At 36.8% G+C, this 27,438-nt stretch overlaps 1 protein-coding gene across 6 annotated transcripts in view; it reads left to right on the forward strand.

The window, feature by feature from the left end:
- Nucleotides 1-27,438, forward strand: part of LOC105439323 (protein cordon-bleu-like) — a 57,332-nt gene extending 29,894 nt beyond the window's left edge. For 3 of the 6 annotated variants that reach the window (XM_030990464.1, XM_030990468.1, XM_030990467.1), the window contains 8 exons: nt 220-325; nt 1,132-1,254; nt 5,297-5,525; nt 7,364-7,443; nt 7,766-8,318; nt 14,906-15,112; nt 21,078-22,609; nt 27,293-27,438. In XM_030990464.1, coding sequence (XP_030846324.1) covers nt 220-325; nt 1,132-1,254; nt 5,297-5,525; nt 7,364-7,443; nt 7,766-8,318; nt 14,906-15,112; nt 21,078-22,609; nt 27,293-27,313 — 2,851 coding nt within the window. In that variant the 3' untranslated portion in view covers nt 27,314-27,438. Of the gene's footprint in view, nt 1-219; nt 326-1,131; nt 1,255-5,296; nt 5,526-7,363; nt 7,444-7,765; nt 8,319-14,905; nt 15,113-17,106; nt 18,403-21,077; nt 22,610-23,683; nt 23,723-27,292 lie in introns of those variants that run through there. The other 3 variants (XM_030990465.1, XM_030990466.1, XM_030990469.1) reach the window with 3 other exon arrangements.

Raw genomic sequence — 27,438 nt, forward strand, 5'->3', positions numbered from 1 at the left:
TATTATTTCTTTATTGAAACCAAAACTTGAAGTTGGGTTTCAAATGCAATAAAAATACAAGCAGATGCAATGGTAGAAATAATGTACACAAAGTCAGAGATACCGTTAAGTAACCAAACCAGCAATGGCCCTTCAGAAACATGTTCTAGCTGTCTTTCATGTGTGCGTTTTCATAATCACTGTTTACATGACATCTGCATAATTTTGACCATTGTTTAGATTACAAATGATGGATCTCTTAGTGATGATAGCGGCCAAGAACAAGCTGAACCCGACAGGTCATGTGATCTTACCAGCCACAGCAGACAGAACAGATATCGCACAGGTAACTAGAACTATTTGACCTTTCACCTCGTTCAAATAGTGATCCCTGGTGCCCATATTGCAGGCACAGCTGGTAGTGATGAAATACTCAAAGCAAATCAGAGGCTCAAAACAAACATGCATTTACAGGTGGTTCCATACTTGTTCAGTGTGTTGTAATATGTTTGATCCAATGGTATTTATACAACATGTGGTTGCTACTCGTTCAGTGTGTAGTAATAAATTTGATTCAGTGGCATTTATACTACATGTACAAAGCTTGTCGCTAAAATGTCATACATGTAGGTCAAATGACCATCCTCTCCCCATCTCCCCCTCCCCCCCCCCCCCCCCCCCTCCCCATCACCCCCTCTTCCCTTCTCCCCCTCCCCTTCTCCCCCTTTTCTTAGTTTATTGCTGAAAACTTTTATTTCATGAAGAGATGTGGTATCACGCCGTGTTTTGATATTGTTAAAGGGGCTATAATAGCTTTAAAAAAGGTATATTGCCACTATGTAGCAAATTATTACAATCGGCATTCTACACCTATATGCACAGATTAATTTGTTATGTGACTGGTCCTGTATATGCTGTTGAACACTAAACTTTGGAAACTAGTGGAAAATGTGTATTGTATTCTTATCACTTTAACTTCAATACTGGTAAAACTATATCTATTAAGATATTTCTTTTCTTTGACTGATAATTTTTCCTAGTAATTAAAAAGAGGTAGGGAAATGTTTGCAGGACTGATCTAAAATAATTTGTTATATAATGAAAGATGACTGTAACATTAATTTTGTTTTTTATTTGCTCATAAAAATGCAGTTTAAAGCAAGCCAACGGATTGGTGAACTGGATACAACCATACTTCAAATAGTTCCCAAGCTGAGCCGAGGAGAGATCATATCAATAAGAACATCAGATAAAAAGAAAGCTGCACAATTTGAGGTAAGAGTCACACATCAACAATTTGCTCATATGTCATCTTTTTTGAGGATCTGCTGTCTCATTAAAAAAATTCCTTCTGAAGAAGGCAATAGACTGGTTTACTAACGTGTTCAAACTTTATGCAAACTGTTTATAAAAAGGTTGTTCTAGACAACCAAAAAGCTTGACTGAGGCTTGCCCAACATAGCAACAAGTAATGTATGCAGACTGGATTCCAAGCATTGTAATTCATTCATTAATAACGGGTTAATGGAATACCTCGTCACAAGGTCATCGGGGAAAAAAAAATCCATAAATTTGAATATGTTAGTATTAAACTGGTCTTTTCAGCATATGCAGGAGCAATTAAAACAACTTGCTAGAGAGAGAGAGCATGGTGATATTTATTTGTATAATTACATAGATAATGAGGAAAACGACTAAATCACGCTATCAGTAATAGATCATTATTGTGTACATATTGATGAGATGTATACTGAATATTAGAGTAAGGTCATGATGAGGAGGGCATGTGAAAAGCATGAACATGGCCTAGGTGTAACAACAAACAAAATATTTCCTTGGATTCAGGCAACGTTGTGCTGGCTTGTTATTTGTTATTGTTTCATGCGCACTGACACTCATGTGTGTTTAAATAAATAAGCCTGTCACTGAATTTGCACAAATTCATTTTCCTCATGAGACCCAAGTTTAATGGCCCTTTTAAAAGCCATTTTGATTTTGAAGGCTGTACCATACCGTAATGGCATTCCAACACACCTTCAAACGTGAAGAATTTGATTGAATACTGAAAATTGTGTGGTGGGAAATGAAAGGAAAGTGATATTTATTTAGCAAAAGAATTATTCTGGGGTATAAAATTCTTTAATCATGAGAGAGAGAGAGAGAGAGAGAGAGAGAGAAAGAAAGAAAGAAAGAAAGAAAGAAAGAAAGAAAGAGAGAAAGATAATGAGAGAGGGATATATGTATTTACAGAGAGAAAGAGAGATATATAGAGAGCGAGATAGAGAGACGTAAACAGAGAGAGAGGGAGACAGACACAGAGAGACAAAAAAAGACAAAATAAAGTATGTGTGTGTTTCTTAACCTACTTGTGGACGTGCTTGCTCGACTCTAAGGCCTGTTGCTTTCAAGGCTAATCCAATCCATCATTTATATGGATTGAGGACAATCTAGATTAAGAATAATATCAACGATGATCTCTTATCATTGCAACACGGAGGACACAAGCTCATAGATCATATATGAGATTGCTCTGCCCATGCTGATGTGTGCATATGATAATGGAATTTTGTCCATACTACTGTGTGTGAGTGGCTTAATTGATTCATATTTCAATGTATTGTATTCAAGCCATTATGATCGTTGGGCTGTGCATACATACATTTTAAGGGGAAGTCCACCCTGATATGAAGTCGGTTTGAATAAAAGCAGAAAAATGAGAGAAAGAAATTACTGAAATTTTGAGCAATATTCAATAAAAAATAGGAAAGTTTAATATGAATTTGGCAATATTATGACGATATCTTGCGAAATCCTCTCCAATTTGCTCTGTACATGAAAATTGCATAAACATTCATTTTCTATGTTATAGATTTGTTTCATACAGGGGTTGTAGAAAAAAATTGCAATAATTATATTTAGGGTGAATGTATGAAAATTGGAATTTTTACAGTTTTTAGTCCAAGGCAAACGGGAGGGGAGCCGTGAGATATGTCACAGAGTTGCCAAATTGTGTTACTATATCGCAATTTCAAAAATTCATAACTTTCTTATTTGCAATAGGAATTTGTGATATATTAGATACTTACAAACTTATTGCATGTTATTATTAATACATAATATCAAATATATTCTAAATTTTTCTGCTAATGGGAATGAAATGACGTTATCATTTTACAAGAAAAATCCAGCAATAATTAAAAAGGGTTACATTGACTGTGATTGAATCCTTCTATCACGGCCAGGCAGTCAATTGAATACATACAATTCGTCAAGGAAACATTAGACTAGGAGGTTGTATTAATGTCCTTTAGCGATGAGGCACTTGACTTAAGCTACATGTATGTTCACTTGGGACCATCATAGTTTTAAAGGGAGTGTAGCATGACGAGACTACGTGTCTTTCCCGTAGGCTGACTCGGGGCCAGTCGGGTATAATGCGAATATGGACGACGCAACCGTAGTATTCACGTACGTGCAAGCATCGTGCATGTAGGTCCATGGTGCAACATACGCAAAACCGAAGCGTGAGGAGAACTTCTGTTTCGCAAATGCTACCGAGCGCTGACCATTAATCAAGTCCATTCTTTTAAGTGCAGTTGTCCAAAAGAAGTCGTAGATGGCGTTAACCAGTATTTGCCATGTTGCACCCCCTTTAAACTTTAAGTTAACGCAACCTTGAAGTTATAAACGATGATCAACTAACAACTTGGGATCAAAACGACAAGTATTTAAAGTTTTAAATCCCTGCAAGTAGTCATTTTAACCACAAGGTGTCGTAACTTCAGAGTTAATTACATCCGCATGGCACATAACTTTGAGTGAATACTCCCATGTTGCTTGTAGTTATTACAAACTTTAAGATCACTTATTTATAACTTCAAGTAAACTTAAAGCCTCATAACCACGAGTGTGTCCGCACATTCCTTCACTACGAGATAACTTTGAAATCTATAAATACGCCCTGAACTTAAAATTAATAGCCTGTCGTGTCAACATCACTTTAGCTGCGTTTAATAATCACCCAAGGGATTAAGGGCACTCAAAGGGCAAGTCTGATCTCTTCTTGTTTGCAGAGGGTTGCCAGGGATATCAAACAGGGGAAGTTATTACTAATCTAACACTTGATCTTAATCTTGAGTGATTAATGGATCCTTTTTGCTTTGAACAGTCTTCATGGGCTCTCTTTCACTCTGAGATTGTCGCTGAGTACAGTGGATCATACATGTAGACCTCATTGAGAGGATTCAATTTGAGGTGATGAGAGCTGGAGCTTTTATGACTTAGAAGTTATAGTTATACTCTACGTCTAGCTCAATATCATCGGTATTGTTGACTTGTAGGAGATCTGTGGATTATGTATTAGAGTGCCGTTTTTAGACTGATTTCTGTGGATATATTGGACTTGTATTGAAATACCGGTAGACTTGAAATCTACGGATATTTTGGACTGTTAGATATATTGGACGTGTATAGTAATTGATGAATCTGTTTTTCTGAGATTGTTAATGAGAGCTGGAGCTTGATGCCATATACTCTACGTCTAGCTCACATTATCATTGGTGTCATAGACTTGTAGAAGATCTGTGGATATATTTGAGTGCCTTTTTTAGACTTTATATCTGCGGATATATTGGACCCGGTAGATATATTGGAAGTGTATAGTAATTGATCAATCATGAAGAAGATTACTCTGTGTCCATGTGGTGATTTTATTGGAGGAATATTAGCCAATCCTTCATTCAGGGTAATATCATTTATACATGCATCATTTCATGCCAGTATAGTTGTTAATTCAATTAATTTTATCATGTACCAATTGTTAAGTACATGTACATTAGCCCAGTTTCCTAACATATTAAAATTTATGAATGTTTCTTCTCTGGTGACAAGTTGTCACCAGAATCTGTTATACACTGTATATTTTTGTCTAAGCAATTTTTTTACTTCAAAATAATGGCCTTTTGGGGGCAAAGGCTTACGGATGTGAGAGTTTATTGTTGACGCCAGATCAATTGTTTCATCAAAAAGGGCATGTTACTCTATCCTAAAAATTGATTTATGTAATTGAGACAGTCTGACTGCAACAACACTAACTTTCTTTGGCAAAATGTTAATCTACATTTGCCGCACTCCACCAAGGTGAAGTAAATGGGTACCTGGTAGGATTACTCCTCGAAATGCAACTTCATGCTGTTAACGGTTGGCAGAGCTAATGTTAGGATAATGATTTCCTAAGCTTTTTGGAAGTGTATGCGCTACGCAAGAACGGAATATTATTATTATTATTAACTTATTCTACGTTTATGTCTTTCTGCAGCAAACTGTCCGTCTGACAGTGCTTTCTGGTAAGAACCACAAAGCCTTGTTCCGAGTGAATCCAGAGAAACCTATCCAAGACTTCTTGCCGCAGGTATACGAGGAGAGGGGCATCGAAGCCAACGAATGCAGACTACGTCTTGTTAAAACCCCAGAGGAAGACATCGATTACTCCAAAAGCCTCAATCACTATGGTGGGGTCAACGAACTTGTCCTTATCGATTTAAGACGTGAGTACTAGCTTTCTTTCTCCTGAATTATTTTCATTTTAATGTTTGTATTTGAATAGAACCCTGTCATCTGCATTTTTCGTGAGGAAAAAAAGATGAGTTTTGTCTTTCTTTTATCTCCATGGCACATGTCTGTGATTTAGTTGTATGAATAATGTGTATTGTCTGAATTACAGTTATAAAAGAAATGTTCCTTCTGTTTTAGAGATCATGTTATGTTGATGTTCACTCTAGTACATAAAATGATGTGCTGATTTGAAACTGCTTAATATTGCATTATCATAAATATGACATCAGTATTGAAGTATGCCTTTAAATGAGCATATAGATTTCTTGTATGATATGAGACCTATACCACTTGAGAAAGATTAGATGTGAAGGGTTTACCTCACATCAGCCTCTTGACTCAGGGCAGATGATCGAATATCGTGCTGCAAACCACATTGAAGTCACCATGGCAACACAAGAGTGTATTCATCTTAGCAGCTCGGAGCACCTGCCGAGCGTGTCTCTTTCTATGTCTGCTTTCTATTTGTTCTATGATAAATTGATAGAAACCGTGCTGTGTCAGGGAGATCCAATAGATTCTCCACCTCCTCTCTCTCTTTTTTTCCTTTCTTTTATCTTTTCTCTCTCTCTCTCTCATTCATCTCTCTCTCTCTCTCTCTCTCTCATTCTTTCTATCTCTCTCATTCTTCTCTCTCTCCTTTTCTCTGTCTCTCTCACTCTCTCTCTGTCTCTCTCTCTCTCTCTCTGTCTCTCTCTTGCTCTCTCTTCTTCTTCTCTCTGTCTCTCTTACCCTCTCTCTCTCCTGCTCTTTCTCTATCTGTTCCCATATCTCTCTATCTTGCTCTTTTCTTCTTCTTCTCTCTCTTTCTTTCTCTCTCTCTCTCTCTCTCTCTCTCTCTCTCTCCATGTTCCTTTCACTTTCTCCTTCTCTCTTTCACTTAATCCTCTCTTCCCTTGAGATACAATGTCCTATTATCCTATACATAAATTGTGAATCGTTATCTTCTTCTTTGTTTGTCTAGTTCCATACCTTTCCGTCCAACATCTCTTAAAACAGGATCTCATCCCGAGTCTTTCCATCTTTCTTTGTTTATTGTCAACTCATCAGAATATCTCTTTAATAATTTTTGTAGAAGTGTATGCTGTTCCTCTCAAGGTTTTGTAGCTGAATCTCTATCCACGCCTTTTCAATCACTATCTGAATCTTTATCTTTGCATTTTCAATCACTGATTTGACTAATTTCGTCTTATGGAGGCAAATACATGTACATATTCATCTATACTACACCACTAATTATGTGTATCTGGTGTACCATTATAACCGATGTTGACCTGATGCATAGTACAGTGGGATTAACATGTATACCTTCAGTATAGAGAGATTTTTCTTTGTTTTAAACCTTAAAGGTATAGACCAGTTCTGATCATGCGATTGCATTTTGAAAGAAACGTTGTGGAATCGATCAGAAAAGGTTGATCATCTAGCATATAAGTATCGGTGTGTACTGCAAGGTTCTGGAATCATCAAAATGCTAAGAAATTTGGCCCAGTCTTGGTAAAGTTACAAGCACTATATACAGAAAGATGTATATGGGACTACCCTATATCTATCCATGCAGGCTGGGTAGATGTAATAATTTACCACATATATCAATAAGTAGGCGGCTTACCAGCAAATTTTTGGTCATCACGTATTAGTCAAAACAAACTCTTTCACATGATTGGTAATAAGAGCTTCCATTACATTTTTTGAGAGGGGGAGTTTCCAAAACTTTAAACAACACCAATAAATTCTATGTCAGTATCATATTCTCTTTTTCATGTGACAGCGCCACCCCCACAAGAGCCAGAACTTGTCCCTATTGAGAAAAAGAAAAAGAGTATGTTTGGAAGGAAGAGCAAGAAAAAGGTAAATAAACCACTAAATTGATGTTTGTTTTTTATGTCTTTGCATACATTAGTTAATGCAGATACCCTTTGGGCAAGTGAATATTTTTTGTGGAATTACCCATTTACAAGTTATTTTTAAAGTACCATTGTAGACGGAACAAGACAGTGAAAATGTATACTTTTTATGTGAAATAGTGAAGGAAAATGTACGTAATTAAACCATTAAGCTCATATTTAAAAACATTGAGCTCATATTTTAAAAAGTAGAACAAGAAGGAAGTACACACTTTGAGATATGAGATACCATTTTGTTTATAATTATTCAACCTATTTTATACCAGGGTGAAGGGGAACCGTTATCTTTAACACCCACTAAGGAAGCAGCACCTCCAGAACCGTCTCAAGCACCACCAGCAGCCAGGCAACCATCACTAGACAGTACGGAGGGTACCGACAACAATACCCTTAAGAAGAGACGACCTGCACCCCCTCCTCCTGGTGGTAAGAAGGAACCCACGCATGATGAACAATTACTCAAACCCACTATGGAGGGCGTGTCACGCTCGGCTCAAGGCGTGTCGAAAAAGAGGCGAGCACCTGCACCCCCACCGGCAGGGAGTGCACCACCTGTACCCTTAGTAGCGGATCCTATTCCCGAGGTCACTGTTAATCATGGAAGTGAGTCGCCGTCTCTGTCCGATCAGGGTAGACACATCTCATTTGGAGCCACGGAAGTGATTGAATCACCCCTGAGCACGCCGACATCCACACCCGCAGACACACCCGCAGACACACCCGAATCCACCCTTGAAAGGAGGAAGAAGGATGGTGGGGATGCTACTGCTACCGGTGATGATATCCAAGTAGAAGTTAGTCTGGCTGAGTTGGATGAAGGTAATTACATAGAAATAGTGTCATAGCTGAGATGCTCAAATAGCTATTTAAAAATAAAATTTGATTTCAGCAATTATATTAGAGCATGATTTTCTCTATTAACCCTAGGCTCCGAGAGCTTCTGAAATTTGAAATTTAGATGATGCGTACAATATTAATTGTAATGAAAATGAAATGAAGCAGTTAGTAATAGTAGCCAAAACAGCATCGACCTTGAAAATAATGACTAAACAGTAACAGAAGTTATCTTTATTTGTGCTGCTTGATCACAATTGTATGTTGCTTTATTAGAGCTTTGATTTGTACAGCTTTAATTATGTATATACTTTAGATTTAGTTGATGCATGTATAGTTTGCTTTATGTAGTAGGGGCTTTTGGTGTTGGTTCTTGATTTACTGGAATTGTTAGGTGTCTCACGTTGATTTCTTTGACATATCACTCAAACACAATCACATTTGCATATATTCCTTATTTTGGCATGTTACCAATCACTGTCATGAGCTCTCAATATTTCTGTTTTTACTCTAAAAATGTAATTATGTTGATGATGGCAATAAGTCATTTTAAAATGAAAAATTGACTGATTTGTTGAATGGGAAATTATCAAAGATGGCAACCTGATCAGAATTAATTTCGTGAAGTTTGAAAGAAGCGATCCCTTTAGGGCCAATTTGCATGTTGCATGTTTTCATTTCCTAGTGCTTGATGAAGATATCCCACCGCCCCCTGACTATGCCCCTCCTCCACCACCGGTATTTGACCCCCCTCCGCCCCCTGACGAGCCCCCCTCCCCCGGGGAGCCCCAGGAAGATGTGGACAGGTTGATCCAGGAGGGGCGTTTGGTGCTGTCCCCGGGGTTGGGCTTGAAGACAATGATACAACCAGTGAATGTTCATCAGGTAAGATGAGTTACTTCGCTTATCGAGTCACCCGATCAAATTGTTCAGTGAATTTCTCCTTTTCTTGAGACAGTGATTCCATGTTAACATAACTTTGCATAGTACGTTGCATTAACTTTGCTTGCAATATTCTAACATATATGCTTTAAATTTTAATATCCATTAAATGAATATTGTTTGTAAGTAGTTTGTTAAAAGCCAGGAGAGTGTTAACTCATATACTTTTACAGGGTTAATGAAAAAATCTACAGAAAATTTCATAAACTTTAATTTCTTACTTATTGATGACAAAATAGACTTGTTTCATACAGGGGTTGTATTTAAAAACATATTTGCGATATTTAAATCTAGGGTGAGTGTATGATTGAAAATGTTCTTACTTTATTTTTTTTGAAGTTTTTTAGTACAGGGCAAGTGGGAGGGTACCTCGCAAGATACATCTCAGAATTGCAAATTTGTGATTGATTGATCACACCTTCAAATATTTCATAACTTTCTTATTTTTTTATCAGTTTTTACTCAAACTTTCACTGACCTGTTTATTTTTCTGCTTCTTTCCAAACAAATTTAATATCAGGGTGGACTTCCCCTTTAACTCCAACCACAGAGTTAATGCCCTGTTAGCTCATATGCCATGGGTCATTTGGTCCAACTAAATTTTTACATAGGAGGACACATATGAAACCCAGATTTATTTCCATTTATAGGAACATATTCTTACTTTTTGTCATCAATGGGAATACCTACCGGTACATGTATTTAACCATGACATTAGAAGTATATTGGCATCCTTTCCCCTTTAAAATGGAGACTTTCAATTTTCCATCTCTTCCCTTGTGTAGTGGTTCTTATTGGGATGTCATTCTAATGGTTGATGTTTTCATGGAATCCTAACGTTTTAGGGGGAAATCCATTTTTGATCCAATTCATTTTTATTTGAAAGCTTAGGCTTAATATTCACTACTTCATGTTGAAATATGTTATTATTATTAAAAGGAAATGAAACTTAGAAAAAAACTGTGAATAGATACATGAATAGTTAATGATTTAAATGCATTCACCATACACATATGTGGTGATTTGGCTAGGTAGAAGGAAAACCCCCTGTCCTACCCCCTCCTGGAGTGGATGTGTGTGCAATAATGTAGCCATTTTAGTATTTCACCCACTTTTTATTTTATTGGTTATATTGCCGCATATTGATTATCCTAAATATAAGGCAATGCAATGTAATATAATCATATTATTATTGCTTAGCTTCAGCTGCTGAATTTGGTTGTGTACCCATGTTATCCCTAATGTAAATTTAATCTAAATCACTTATTCTAATATGCCATGAGCCATTGCACTAGCGTAGAATACAGTTATAATGTTATTGCTCCACTCTTATACCACTCCCCCAAGTAATTATTATCTCTATATATCATAATAAAAATACCCATCTTTACCACTATCATCATAACCACACCATCTTCATAACTACGCACATCTTAACCACACCCCCATCATAACCACACCCATCATAACCACACCCATCATAACCACACCCATCATAACCACACCCATCATAACCACACCCCATCATAACCTTGCACCCATTACTGTACCTATCATATCCACACCCATGACCACAACCACACCCATAACCACACCCTTGACCGCTCCCATCATAACCACTCCCATCATAACCACACCCATAATCATACCCATAACCCTACCCATGACCACTCCCATCATAACCACACCCATAACCATACCCACAACCACTCCCATGACCGCTCCCATCATAACCACACCCATAACCATAACCGTACCCATAACCCCACCCATGACCACTCCCATCTTAACTACACCCAGAACCATAACCATACCCATAACCACACCCATGACCACACCCATAACCACACCCATCGTAAGGACCTTATCCTGCCTAACAACCCCATCTTGACTCTGACCATCTTGCATCCTGCAGACCATGATCTAGCCAGTAGCCTTTGTGCCTCTGCTACGTCCAGTCTTATCAAAAGCATGGAGGATGCTTTTGAAGAAGCGCTAGCAGTGGGCAGGGAATGTAAGTTGTGTGTGTAAGAATGCTTGCTGTACGTGTGTCTCGATCCAGCTTTCATGTAGCTCTTCGTCAAACCATCTCTTTCTTGTCTTTGAGTGCTTTAGATTGTGTGACTTATCAGTTTGTTGTGATTCCAACCATCAAAAAGCCAATTTATTTTTTGAGAGGATTGCCAATTCAGAACACGGCACCCTTACTCGTTCGATTGTGTGGTTACAATGACATCATGTAAGCAGAAAAAGGAGTTGTGATAATTGGGAATGAAGGGACTTTTTCAGAATCCTAACATTTGAACAACGTTTACTTTATGATGAAATCCCTAAGTAGTGGTGACTAATATTTTGAAACGATAAAATGGCAATGAGAGGTAGAGCTGAGATGGTTCAGTCAGTACTGTGTTTGCCCCTCAAACGTGGGTTTGAATTCAACCCAGGCGGATGACTGATCAAAGCCTGCGTTGTGTGTTATTATGCCCCCTCTACTGTTTCATAGATGCAGGCTAGGTAACAGTAGTCAACACTTAGTCCCTTGGATAGGATGTTAAGTGGAGTTCTCTTGTGTAGGAAAAGTCATGACTTACATATGTTAAAATCCTAATGGGATATGCCCTCATCCTGTAGCATTTTACTATGAATTCTTTTCCATTGCAAAGCACTCTGATGATACTCCATAAATAAATATGCAATCTTGAATCTTCTGATCTTTCTCATTTACAGTACTCGTTAAATATCAGAATACGATGCTGGTTAATATGCAATCTTCCAACTTTCTCAATATCAGAATACAATGCTGGTTAATATCCAATCTTCCGACTTTCTCATTATTCCTTAAATATCGGAATATAATGCTGGTTATGCAATCTTTCAATCTTTCTCATACCTTTTTATTGTTCATTTGACAATGGTATTTAAATTGACGATGATAGGTGTTTGTTCCGGTACTAAAGATAATGTTAATATTTAACAGGTGGAAAGCATGTTTGCTGTGCTCTCGTGCACATCATGCAATCATCATGACTTGTTAAAGGTATGCTTTGTTTTTGTATGATAAGATGAATGATTGAAGATAAACTCCAACTAACTTGTAAATATTCAATAATAAACACATAATTCTTGATATACAAAGTCAGGTATAATCGGGTTGAAGGATTAAGAAATAAAACTATCAAAAATATAAGTTTGAAAGCTTTGGATAAAATCTTGTCATTTTTATAGCGACAACTGAAGAAAAATATGCCATACAGGCATAGATATGAGAAACATATGGTATTGGAATCCTAGTGATTCTTGGGCAGTTTGATTTGGTTTGGAAAGTAGCAAAATGCCCCCTTCCTTTGAATACTTGTACATTAATTTCAAGCAATTCAGTGAAATGCGATTTATTTGAATGTAGAACCAATATGAAATTTAGAAGTACATTCTAACTACATGTACGTTGTCATGTCAGTCTGCCAATATTTTATGAACCTGTTAAGAGATACAGCAAGGTTTATTATGTGTGGTATTATTTGAACAGTAGCATTTAATAGCAAAGACATATAGCCAAGGATAAAGTCCACTGGCTGCTAGTAGTGTAGTTCTTTGGACCCATTTGTTGACATTGCTCTTACGCTCTACTCCTAGAATATTTTCTACATAAAAGAACATACATTTATATGTCCACTAGAGTAGAATGAATACATACTATCATGGAAAATATGGATGTAATTCATATATGAATATAATAAATAATAGTAATTAGATCAATTTATAAAGCGCAGCTGCTATGTTAATATACTGTACTGCCATGCGCTGTTATGAAGAAAAAGACTCCCAGCAGTGCTTCTTTACAGACACACAATTACAATATTTTTTAAAAAGTATTCAAAAGCTCCTGAAAACAAGTGTGTCTTCAACATATGAATATAAATGGATTCTGTTGCTTTTTTAAAAGACCATTTGTGAATTGCATACATTAATTGTTGCGAAGTAGGACAAACGTTATGACTTGTCCTACCTAGCAACATTTAATGTGTGCAATTATGCATTCTGACTATTGAAATTTAATTAATCGTAATAGGTGAATGAAATAACTTGTGACGATTGAGGCACAATATTTGTGCATTCCATTTGATTCTACTAAGAAAATGGCCTGTCGTCTGAACTGAAACTTGTTCAGACGATAAGCTTACACATTATCTTCTTTATTTATGGTGGATATAAAAATTTATGGCCCTAGCTCTTTTTCTGATCTTAGTACACTACCCTGTATGTTATTATGTATGTGTCTACATTTAGACCTGCATAGAAAACTCCAATCAAATAGTAAACTTGTATTGTCATAATGATGATAGATTCTTTGATATGGGCCAAACAGAAATAACATGCATATACAGGTCAGGGGATAGCCTGCAAGAAGAAGCAGAGAATACATCCATAAATATATTTCTTGCCATTGTATGGCTTTTTTTACAAAGACAATGAGGTTGAAACAAGATCTGTCTCGTGTTCACTAATGATTTGTTTTGCTGGCATGTGTGTGTTAGTATGTTTATGATCAGTGTAGCATCATATAAAAAAACAAGTACATTGTTTGCTTTAATTGCTATTTACTAACCATCCTTTGCTTGCTTTATAACACTTTCATTTCTGTGAGTGATTACAACTGCACTTTTTTTAGGTAATAAAACATAGAATTAGAGATTAGAAATAAAAATGGACAGGTTACAGCTTTTAGACAGTGTTTTTAGTTCAAAACTAGTATAGTATGTGGCTTCATCGAGGAGTTTAATCATTCTTTTTTTTAAATATCATGTAGGAATTCTCACAATTATAGTCATTCTCACAAGTAGTCATTAGCTCAGTTTCTTAGCCGTTTACATTATTTTATAAAATGATTGTGCTGACCATCTTTTATGACTATTGAGGATGGAATAGAGTGGGGGTGGGCAGGGGGCTAGATGTATACATGCAGTACCCTTGATCACATGACATAGTAAACTGCCCCCCCCCAAAAAAAAATTCCTGCAGTAAAATAAAACTCAAATTCAAATTTAAATTCAAACTTTATTGATTTCAATCCAAACAGATAGGATCATTCTCAATTTGTGTACATTGGATAACAAATTTCAAATAAATGACTTGATCATAGTGAACATCCGTTTCTGTATCTCACAATACGGAGAGTACAGCATTGAAAAAACTACCTGGGAGCGATGAGCAATTTATCTGTGGAAAGTGAGCTCTTTGAAAGTACAGTATAATGATGAAATAGCTCTGAGAAAACATTTTTGAGGAGTTAATTCATTTAAAGAAATTGTCATAGTTAAAGTGGCAAGACAATATGTGACCACAAGGGATAATTGATGAAATTTTTAATGATAGAAATTCCATTGCTGTTGGACCCCCTCCGTTCCTATTGAGCTGTGCTCTAAGCCCTGTTCTCTACAATAGGGACTTTTAGATTTGAACGTCGACATAGGAGACTGCTACGTGTGACGTCCTTTAAAGGCAGTGATAGTGCCTTAAAAGGACGTCACACGTAGCAGTCCACTTTGTCGACATGCAAATCTAAAAGCCCCTAATCTACGTAGTGTTGACTAGAGATGGATCCGAGCATTGTCTTTCTTGTCGTTCCCTAGCTTTGACTAACGATGCAACAGCAGAGCAAGAGGTCAGCATGTCTCAAGTCAACATTGCCAGTATCGATCAATCAGTGCCAGAGGATCCAGAGTCGGGAGAGAAAGTTCGGATTGATTCGACCAATCAGGATGAAGATACGACAGAGGCTAGTACAGATGAAACACAAGCCAACCAATCAGAGCAAACAGCAGATGACAACAAAGCAGGTAAGTTGCAGATTAAAACGTTGAAATTTTATTAATACCTAACCAGCTAAAGTTTATTTTGTTGTATTTGTTTTTGCCTAGTGATTATAATTTGGTGTTTGTAAACTTGTGATATTTAACTAACTATCTTGATTTGGTATAATGGTTTCCTTTGTGTGCTATTACTGTTTGTTATTGCTGTCATGCTAATCTGTTCATAGTTCATCTGACTTTGCCATGAATAACATTTCTAATTCAAACCTTGCAAATATTTACAGAATTAAAATCTTTAAACGAAGATCATGTCATTTCTCTTTATTTCAATCTTATCCTTTATGTAAATACTCTTTGGAATTTCAGTAATCAATTTCGAAACCCCTCCAACCCTATTCACATTAGACTTTCCAAATCCTGTTTTCCTATTTAGAATTTTTGTTTTTCAAACATGATAGTGAATATTAAACTTGTATTCATAATAAAGATTTGACATGTTTATAATGCAAGAGAAAAGATAGTCCAATGCACCCAAAACAAAAAGCTGTTACCAAAACATTGATTATCAGAGATAATAATTTCTGAAGACAGGTGTCAAACCTTCTCCCAGTGTGCTGTGGAGCAAAATTAGTTGATAAACAACTTTGAAACATGAAAACATATCCTAAATGTATTAAAATGTCATTTCAAAGCCGTCAATGATTTGTTTGCACCAATTCATGGTTGATGCACTTTAGCATGAAATGAATGTGATTGCTGTGAAGAAATTATATTTATTTATTTATTTCATTATTTCATTATTTATTTATTCCAGGTAGTATCTTCAGTACAAACTGCTTTGCAAGAAAGCCCTGTATTCCATGATACAATTAAAATACAATTAAAGACAATAAACAAATTAATAAACAGTAAAATAGTACAATAAATAATAAATGACATTTTTAAAAGAGCATAAGTATAGACTGATTATATAAACCAGTATTAAAGACTTTTCGTCATGATACACAATTCAGCTAAAGATATACTTTTATTGTTTTTTTTTTTATTTCCTTTAAACCCTGTGGTGTAGTAGCCTATACCGGTAGTAGGTGTATTTTAGAGGGTTAGATGTCACTTGAATTATTATTGCATGTATAATGCAGCATGCACTTTATGCACCAAGGTTTAAAGCTAATCACTGTGAGATGTATAAGATGATACTTTAGATAGGTTAGGTATGCAATATAGTTTCCCTGAGACAGAAGTCCATGATAGAGGCTACTGAAGTTTCCATACAATCTACTAACTTAGGTTAGATGTCTAGGATACCAACATAAATGTGTTACCCTAGAATAGTAGGCCTACTGCATATCAGAATAGAGAGACACCGTTTCCATGCAGGAAAGCATTGTGTTTTTCCTAACATGTATAGATTATTTTGATCCATAATATCATACCAAAGTTGGCTTTTTAAAGACTCCTCTAACACAAACAATCAACATTTCTATTTTGGAAACAAAATGAAACACAAACAAATTTAAAAATAGTCTGTATTGAATGACATATTGTGAGTGAACTTAGTAAAGCATTGTTAGAATTCCTATATGCACACCCTTCTGTATTAGTATGTGCACGTTCCTCTGTAAATGTGATAGTCTCCTGCGCTATAGTTGCACTCCCAGGTCTTTTCTTGCAAGTAATTTGATATCTATCATCACACCTGTTGTTCTTTGCTTTCAGTCGATTGTGATTACGTTCTCTCTTTTTCTTCTCTCTGGCATGCCTCCTTCCTTCTTCCCTCCTATGACTGCTTTAACCGTGCACCCTTTCCTCAGCTCTCTCACCGCTCCTACTAACCTCTAACAGTAACAACCAGCTTGATAGTGAGTGTGGTCTAACTAAACCATCACAAAAGATACAACTAACCACAATATCCAATGATGAACCTACCAAGCCCGTCCCTAAACCCAGGATTGTCAAGATCTCTCAGTCATCCGATGAGAGCCACCCTGATACATCAAGGGATCGCAGTGTGAGTGATGCAAACAGGGGTCAAGGTGCTCCGGTACCAAAGCCAAGAATCACTCGGTTTTCCTCCGAGCCACAGCTAGACACTCCCAACAAAGAGAGCACTGATGCTTCTAAAAAAGCGATGACCAAGCAGAAGTCGGCGGATCAGATCAGTGGGCGTTACAAGAAGAGGAAAGCTCCAAGACGCCCTCCTCCGTTGGTTCTTAGCTTGGACAAGGAAGACGAATCTGCTTTGAGTGCTCTTCAATCGGCATTCTTAGAGGCATTTAGCAAGCAGCCTGGCAGCAAGACTGCTACAGCCCCTGTTATGAAACTCAGACCATCAAGAGCCCCTCCGTTACCCCCTACATTCAGGAAAGACAGAAGTTCATCTACCAATGACGTAAAGTCGATCAAATCTGTTCAGTTTGCTCCTGATCTGAAACAACCTGGTGGGATCCAGCAAAGCAAAAGCATGGACGACCCTCAAGGAATGTCCAAACCAGTCGCTCCAGTTAGACGAAAAAAGAAGACATCGTCTGATTCGGTGAGTGATCAGCACTCGTCACCTGATAAGGTGGCAGTAGAAAGTACAGAGAGGTTGCCTACTCCAGCCGTTAGAGCAAGAAAGTCTACGAAAAAGGCAGATATTACATCCGATAATCGGGTAGAAGGCAAACCTCCAGTGAAACCTATAGGCTCTCAAGAGAACCCAAATAGATTTGAGGTTGAAGTGGAGATGGTTGCTCCTCCCCGACAAGTGCAGGAGGATAAACTCTGTCCCGTAGCATTAGGATCAACGGGGAATACAACCAGTCAAGATACTTGTACAACAGAGGACAAAGGTGCAACACCCAGATCATCCAAAGAAAAACCTTTAGAAGTGGCATCTCCCGTTGTCCAAGCCATGCCTGAATCGAATCCTGATCTCTCCCGCTCTCTTAGTGGTGAACTCGAAGACACGCTGAAGAGTCGTCTGATGCAGCTCCACAAATCGATGAAATTCGAAGAGAGCTTCGACACCATCAACAGCAGCGATGATGTCTTTCTTGATGAGACCTTCGGTGACCCTCCGTCTGAACCGGATGCTCACAGCTCAGAGCAACTGACCACGTCACGAGACTCTGCAGACGTTCAGCAAACAGATTCCTTCAATCATGAAGAAAAGGGTGAAGGCATCTCTTTCGGGACGAATGATTTGAAAGAAAAAGAGCTAGAGGAGGAGGAGATGGTAGGAGAGATGTCATCTGGATTTGAGAGTGAATGCGTCTCTACAGAGGCAGTGGTTGTGGAGAGTAGTCCTAATCTTGTCATTCCTAAACACAAAGGTCAGCCTTTTATCATCTTCTTTTTTATGATTTATTATTATTATTATTATCCATCATGCTCTTATCCTAGCTAGCACATGGCCAAGATCTTCATTCATTTGCACAATACTCTGTTCATAGTCGTCTTTTAGTATAGTTGGATATTCTTATCGTTCTAATTACTCATCGAAATTACATTATTTCTTTTTCAATATCAATAAGGCAATCAAAGTCTTGAAGATTTCCTGAGAAGCATCATTAAATATGCCATTTTCTGATCATATTCATATATATTTCATTATCATATACGCTACGTGTATGATATTATTTCTAAATTCAGCTTAGTATTGGTGTAATAATCTGCTTTCTAACTCTGTTCATCAATCAGCCATCCTTGTATATTAGCCATCATCTGCATGATCTTATTTCATCATCACGCTCAAAAATGTTGTATGGGATATTAGGTTACTCTAATCCAGCCATTAACCATTTTTGTAAAATGCTGAGTCTTCCAATTCTTACTGCATGCTCTTTGAGTGTATTATGATGTCACAATTATATATTTCTGCACTCTCTTGGGTGGTGGGAATAGATTCTGATTTTAAGCATCGATGTTATGTAATAATCACCTATAGATATGCAATTATTCAAATTTATAAGTGAAATTGATATTTCATGATCAACTATTCTTCACAATCAGCATATGAACTTGAACAATGATGACCAAATTCAATTTTTGAAACTGTATTTTAGATATTCTCTTATAGATCTATATCGGTATTGAATTATGTTTGATATTATTTATGCATACAATTCTATATTAGTACATGATTCAAAGCTTAATATAAAATGTACTATTTAGCGTCATTTGATGTGCTATCAAACATGTAAGTTGGAACCTCAAGGAAACAATTTAAACAAAAAACATTGAGAAGTTTTTCCTTATATAGTTGATTTTTTTTTTTTTTTTTTTTTTGGGGGGGGGGGGGGGGATGAATTCATCTTCATGTGTGTTTACATAATCCAAAAATGTATAGAAATACCAATTTCTCCTTTAGCATTCTTTCAAAGCGATGCAAGATGGATCTATTGTTAAAAAATAACTCTGCTTGAAAAACTAGGATGTAGGAAGAGATGTACGAGTAACTAAATTCACATCATCAAAGCCATATTGTGTAATGCTGATACCACTGAGGTGAACTTTGCCATCAATATCAACTACAATGGTTTCCATGGAAGTAACCATTATTGATGGCAAACTGACCATCAATAGTAAGTTTTATGCAACGGGGCCCTGATAGAATAATTTGGATCAAGAGGTTTCCAGGGTCATAGGTCAATGAATGTCACTGACCTGAAATCATTTTGTGATATTACCCAGAAGAAAGGGTGCAGTGTAAAATGGCTTTGGTGATTAATTTGGTTGCTCTTCATTGCAATCAGTCAGTAAGCAAATCTCATTATGGTTGAGATTAAACCTTATTAGAAAATATTGTGAAGTTTGCAAAACTAGAAACCAGAAAAGAGTTGAGAATCTTTAATAACCAAGAACAATAAAGTGAGCAAAGATTAACCCAAGTTGATATACCTAGAATGTTGTGAGCAATTTCTGCCATTCTTTAAAACAAAAAAAATATAATTGAAGACAAAAGCGGATGCCGTTAAAAGTCTAGTGTTGAAGCACACATCTGGTAATTTGGGATGTGTTTTCTTTTCTTCTACTGGTCTTTGATTTGCAGTGCTTTTTGATCTGACCCTTTTTGGCTCATGGTTTCTCCTCGATGTGCAAAAATCACTTGACAGCTTTCATGGCAGAATGTTTCATACTTGTCAGAATTTTTTTTGAAGATTGGATCCACGGTGCATTGATTGTTATTGCCTGTTTGGTATATCATTATAATATATACATATAGATTGAGGTATCATTGCAACCGTTTTGAAATTAGCTTTCTGAAGGATAGACAATCAGGTTATGTGATAAGAGATTGCCTTTTGTGTTTTACAAGAAAGTGAATCAACTGTCATTTTGCACCGTTTCAACAAGACAGGGGTGTTTAGTGACCCTTGAAAACATACCAATACCGGTAGACCTTTTTCATAATGTAATCAAATTTAGTGCATAGACCTTTAAGTGCCATGTTACAAATTATTTCATTCAACAAATAATTGTATTTCAATAGTCAAAATGTGAATTGCATACATTATGTGTTGTTAGGTAGGACAAGCCATAATGTTTATCCTACCTAGCCACAATTAATTTATGCAATTCCCATTCTAACTATTAAAATACAATTAATTGTAACAGGTGAATGGAGTAATTAGTAACGAGGCACTTTTTAATAACAAAGATTTGTGCATTAAATTTGATTCCATTACGAAAATGGCTTATTATATGATAGTGAATTGCATTACTGGTAAACAATCCATACTCAATGCTTGATTCAAAGTTGGGGAATTTTTTTTTTACAGAAACACCTTGCTTAATTGAACATAATTAATTTTAATTATTCACTCAACAAGGTAAATGGTACCTGTTACCATTTATTTTTTTATTTTTTGTATTAGCTTGCATTAATTTTCTTCTTGCAACGATATGATTAAAATGCTTTTAACATAGTTTTACTATATTGTAGTTTAAGGAATGAATACCCTAGGTCTAACCCATTAATGTGTGCTTTATTTAATTTGCTTTGCAGACACTACTACTGACATAAAAGAGAAGAGAGCTGCTCTGACTAAAATGATGAAACTAAGTCTGGATGAGGATAGCAAAGAGACTACTAGTTACTCTCCAACCCCTCAAGGGGAAGACTCTGAGAGTATGTTGGAAGAGAAGTCTCTGACGGCTTTGGCAGGCGGAGTCACCAGAGAAGCAGTTGGTGCTCAAACACTGCATGTGAATAAAGACAAGACCAAAGACACGGTAGAGGAATCTCTTAGTTTGGAGAAAGAAAAAGAAGAGGAAACAGTGGAAGAGAAAGAAAAAGAAAAGAAAGAAGGTGAAGAGAAGACAAATGTAGAAGAGAAGAAAGATGTGGAAGTGAATGAAGTTACCAAGCCACAAGATGAAATTGCCAAAGCGGAACAGCCCAATATGGAGCAGTTAGCAGAACAATATAAACAACTTCAGCAACAAATGGCTATGTTGCAGCAACAGTTGGTCCTGAACCCTACCTCAGCCTCAGCTCCCATGCAGATGAACCCTGCAATGGCATACCAGACACAACAGATGCAACAAATGCAGCAACAGATGATTTTACAGCAACAAATGTTTATGCAGCAACAGCAACAGGCGATGGGGGGTTATGTCATGGTTCCCCAGCCCGGTGGGGGTAATGTAATGGTTCCCGGCCAGCCCGGTGGGGGTATGATGATGTCCCCACCACAGATGATGTACACTCCCATGGGTGTGCAACCTCTGCCTGCCTATGGGCAGGTCGCTCCACCTCAAGCTGTCGCCACTCCTGCCGTTGATCAACAAGACTCTCCAGCGAAGTCAGTCGCGGATGAAACCGATTCAGGCGTTAAAGAAGAACCTAAGGAGACATCAAGAGATCAGCCAGATGAGGTAACGCAACAAGAAACTCCATTAAAGCCTCCTACGGATCCACAGGCTACTGCAAGTGGCAGACGGAATGTGTTTGCGGATATCCTCAAGAAGAAGAACGCTCCCAAATCCTCCTATGTTCTGTCTGCCCAGAGAGAGGCTCAGAGACAACGCAGCGACTCCAATTCCTCCTTAACCTCCTCTACATCCTCCAAAGAAGGAACAGCTGCTGCAGCTCTCTCTGTTGAAACCCCAAAGCTTGAGTTAAGAACTGAAACGAGTCCTACCAGACATGATTCCCCTGTCACCAATGGTCTTTCACCCACCTCATCCGAACCTTCTGTTTCCTCTGTAGAGGATCCCCCCACCTCCCCACCCATAGCAACATCCTTGTCTAACAACTTTTCCCTTAATATAAGCAATAATAATACATCCAAGACAATGACATTGAATGCGGAGACCTCGCAGCCTGAAGCAACCAAGGATACACCAACTTCACCACCACCAGCAGCACCAATCAGTAGCCAGGGGAGTAGGAAAGTACCTCCAGCCATCAGACCTAAACCGCAGAAAGGACCACGCCCCTTCAGACCAGCTTCCACGTACGGCAAGGTATCAGCACCAGAGAATGAAGAGGGTTACTCTTCTTCGCACGTGAGGAAAGTTACAGACCTCAGAAGTGTAAGTATTAAACATCCTAACAATTAACGTACCACAAAATACAAATGCAGATAAGACGTAGTGATAGATCTCCAAATGACTAGACATAGAATTGATGCTCGAAATGTATTTTGCTTTGGAAACAAAACAAGTCAAACGATATGATTTGCAAAGTTGATAAACATATAAAGCCATCAGTGTAATTTCTCTTTTGTTAATGATATCTCTTTGATGTCTCTATTATTCATTTATAGAGATAGACAAAAATAGAGAGAGAGGGAGAAAACAGCATGGCACGATGTCTATCCCACTTGAAGTTCTGGAGAAATTGTAGAAAAGCCTTTAATTTGTTATTGATGCATATAAGTACATGTATGCCTAATGTTTTGTAGTGTTTCTGTAGTACAGCTGCTTACACCAACAGTGCATAGCTGTCAAAATATTTGTATAATGCAGAGCTTGCCAATATATAATCTTTTGTGAGATCCCTCCCATGTGTTTGCATGGTATTATTTATGTCTAAAGTACATTGTGAAAGGACCATTATATTTAGACAGAAGCCAGCCATAAATGATCTGTTTGATATGTATCAAATCATCCTCCCTCAAAAAGAAAAAATAATCACCCATAAATTTTGTTGTTGTAGCATTTTATTATCCAAGACGATTACCGGTATCCAATATTGATACCAATAGGGATTCATTTGAATTTGGTATAATCACAGATTTATGGTATTTTAAGACAAGAAATAATTTTATCATGCAAGGAGCAGAATGAAACTTGATATTCAGTATTAACTTGTTTTAATAATACTCAAAGATGTTTACTTTTTCATTTAGTCATAGTGATACTTTAGTCACATGCATACCAAGATGAAATGAAGCATAATTTGATGTGGAAAGAAACTATAATAGTAGTAGAAATTAGTTGATAATTGCAATTAATTGCATGAACATGTTTCAACATTCGGATCACATGATTTCCTTCCTTTGCAGTGTATTTAGAAATTGTTTCATTCACATTTAATCTTCATTTGAAAAATGTATTGCCTTTCATGAAAATTGTTGAAGAATGTTTATAAAATTGTTGACACAGGAATTTAAATAATGGTGAAGACGTCTATGGAATGGGTAGGTAAACAAGAATTTTTTTGTAATGCACTCATTCTCAGCCTGCCATTTTTTTTGCAACAAGCAAGTTTTGTTTTCATGATTTCTCGCTGAACATTTCATCTTTTAGGGCAGATTGTTTCCATTTGAAAGAAGTTGGCTAGAGTGTGTGGGGGTAAAATAACATGTGCTGCATGTATGTAGAGATAACTGATGCCAGAGTTTAGACCGTCATTTCATGTAAATATTGTCCAGTGATTGCTGTCTTGGGACACTGCTTTATTTGTTAAACCATTTGAGAAGTTAGAAAGGGGACCAATCACCCACACCCACCCACCCACCCCATTTTGTATTGATTTCATTCAATATCAAAATGATACAAATAATTCTTTTGAATACAATGGAAAGCTGAGATGAAGGTCATTGCAGACCAAATTGTAAAATGCACAGAGAAAAAATACTGGATACGTTCTCATGACAGTTATGTAATCATTATTCATTAATGCACAAGCGGTGCAATCCATGATTCACAGGTGGAAGTATTCTTTGAAAAGGGGAAACAAAGGCTATTTATATGTAGCACCTCCATCGCTGTAGGAGAGATTATTTCAAAATGTACAGAGTGGGACCTCTTCATGTTTTTGAAGATCTATGGATATTCAGGGTCATTTGGGACATGTGCTAACGATGTATTGGTCTATTCAGGTTTTTTGATAATTTTTAACACCTTAAAGTTTATGATAGTGTTTATTTGGGTGATCGGTCCTGGACTAAACTTGGGAGAATTTCTTAATTTAAACCCTCAATTCATGGATTTTTTTTATTTTAACACCTTACAATTATTGATCATAGTGTATATTTGGGTGATTGGTCCTCTGTATGGTATAAGGCCTGCCTTCATCAGCTCAAGTTTGCAGAATAACCCGCTATTTTCAGACGTGGGATAATATCCCGAAGCTCCAAATTGCGTCTTCACCAGACCGATACGCTCAACACAAACTAGTTCGAACAGGCACAATTTAGCCCGCTATTTCCCGAATAGCAGGATATTTAGCAAACAAGACCAAGATTTCTCGACCAAATATCCCGCTAATTGCAACTGCGGGCTGATGAAGACGCAAATTAATGGGTTGATTTGCCATCAGGATATTTAGAATAGTGGGTTATTTGGCAAACTCGAGCTGATGAAGACAGGCCTATAGATGCATGTAGTGGTTATTGTGAGGTAGTTTTATAGCGAAATATACCGGTAGTGGTATGAAAAGATGCATCTAGAAATAATGCAAAATACATATTTGTAGAAAATCAAAGTATCATCACATAGATGTAGAACCACATTGTTAAAAAATAGTGCTTTTAAAAACATGTACTTCCTCAATTAGGCTTCATGAAAGTAACCTACTGTTTCATTCCGATATGACAATTAAGATGTCACAAACTATTACGCATTTTGTGCTCTAGACGCATCCATTCATGCCGCTACTTGTGACTAGGATACTTGGAAAGTAAACCGTAAAATTGATTTATGTCATTAGATAACACAATTATGTGCAGCTTTTTAGAAATATGAAGTTCATCAAATATTTCTTTTGGAATGCCTTATTTTTTATAAAATCACACTTTTGAATACCGGTACCTTTATTATTAGAAAAATATAAAATTTTAATGGTAATATTATCTTTATTATTTTGGGCCGTGGGTCTTGATGTTTATATTTGAATACCCTAGATGACTTAATTTTTAGAAACTTATGTGCAATGTCATAGTTTGCCTTTTTTATCAGCTTCATCTCAAATTTTCTCAGGCCTGTTTTTATGAGTTTTTCTGCATGGATGTATCAAAATCAACTTGATGTTATCTGGGATTGTTCATATTTGCATTAGATGTGGAAGTCTGTTTGCATGGGAGCCGGTCATATTGGTCATGGGCTTGATTTTTGCTGAGATTGAATCTCAATTTCATAACATCCAATCATAAAATTTGATCATTTACCACACTGTAAAATAGACAAAAAGTCTTTTTTTTTCCTTCTCAATAAGGGAGTTAGAAAGTACTTTTTCACTGACAGCAAGATAAATATGAAGCAAGTATACGGCAGTCACGGCCAGCTATATTATGTTTACCAATTAAGTTTAGTATAAGATGTTTAACGTATTGGAGTTTCAGGTTTCTAACATCAAATGGAAGGCAACTGTGATGAGAGCAATTAGCAATTTAGCAGAAATTTTTCAATTTAATATTTCAATTGTATTTCAAGACAACAATAATTGATTACTTGCATAAAATCCTAAATGAGTCTTCTATACATGCATCAGTGATCAGCCCTGCTTAGCTTAACACATGGCACATACCCATTAAAATCTTACAATTCACCCCTTTAGATACCGGTGTGCACATATGTCACAGTTACTTTACCCTTTGTTTTGTTAATGCTATCATAAATGTACTACTGCGCTTTTTTTTTAATTCTGCATTTTTGTTCATTGGAATATTCTTTTTTTTGTGGGGGGGGGGGGTGGGGGTTCTGGAGGTCCTGGCAATAAAATTTGTGTGAATTTGATGATGTTGCTCATCATGGATTGTAAATCCAAAAACCATCTGGGCCCTGTAAACACAAAGCTTGGCAATTGATCGTAGTAGGCCTACTATTAATTGAATGTGAAATCAATTCATTTTAAGCGGCAATCAATTGCAAAATAGCATTCAAACTTTTCTTTGGGTTCCAAGACCGCAATCTAAGATGATTTTCTTCTGGATTAACAACACACCATCACCCATGCAACCTTTCGTATTGCTGTGCTAGCTGCCTGCGGAACGTAGTTAGAACAGCATGCATGTGCATGCCATTAAACAAATTTCTAATAAGTTGCTTATAAGTTTCTGACTTCTGTTAATGTTATTTCACATAAAAGAAACAACATGATAGAGATTATCATTTCTCTCTTTATCAACTATTACAAATTTGAAAATGGATGGCAAGCACCCGGTTTGATTAGTTTTTGTCAAATAAGTACATATGTTTAAAGTTTGAGGAATTTTAGAGCTTACGAATGCTTAATGCAGTAGTGTGCATCTGTATTGAGCAGAACGGTGCAATGCTTTGCCATTCTGCGAGCCGATTAATATTAAAGAGAATGTGCACCATTCATTTAGGTTACCATCCTGTAATTATGACATTCTTATGTTCATTTTTGAGCTTATTCTTGAAGTTTAACCCCCTCACATTTTTTAAACATGCATGCCTATGGTAAGTAAACAGGAACAAAAACTGCTTCACAAATTAGAAGTGTGTGACTATGTTTGCAGTGCTTTGCTTTTATTTCCTTGTAATAACATTGTTGATAAGATCGATGAGTGTTATTTCTCCTTTATAATTCAATTTTAAAGACTGTTTAACTGCTTCGTCTCTGCGTGTAAATACAGATATAAGGGTAAACAAAAAAAATTGATTGAGAATGTGGCTATTTCAATAAATCATTGAAGTGACTGTTCTTTCCTTACCCGTGCAAACAATTTGAATGAAGCAATTGAGGATGAAGTAGATTAGATAAGAAAGTATTTAATGTTCTGTTTTTCTTTCCTCGCCACCATACAGATGTTCATGCTGGGGAAGTGAAGACGCTACCTCTGAGATGCGACCAAACAGAATCCACAAGATTTTAACACAACCTTGTTTCACAATCGAGCTTGCCTGAAAAACACTTCTAAGACCAGCCTTTAAAAAAGATACTCTAAACATAG

This window comes from Strongylocentrotus purpuratus, unplaced genomic scaffold, assembly GCF_000002235.5.
Source record: "Strongylocentrotus purpuratus isolate Spur 01 unplaced genomic scaffold, Spur_5.0 spur5_scaffold_19, whole genome shotgun sequence".
NCBI lineage: Eukaryota > Metazoa > Echinodermata > Echinoidea > Camarodonta > Strongylocentrotidae > Strongylocentrotus > Strongylocentrotus purpuratus.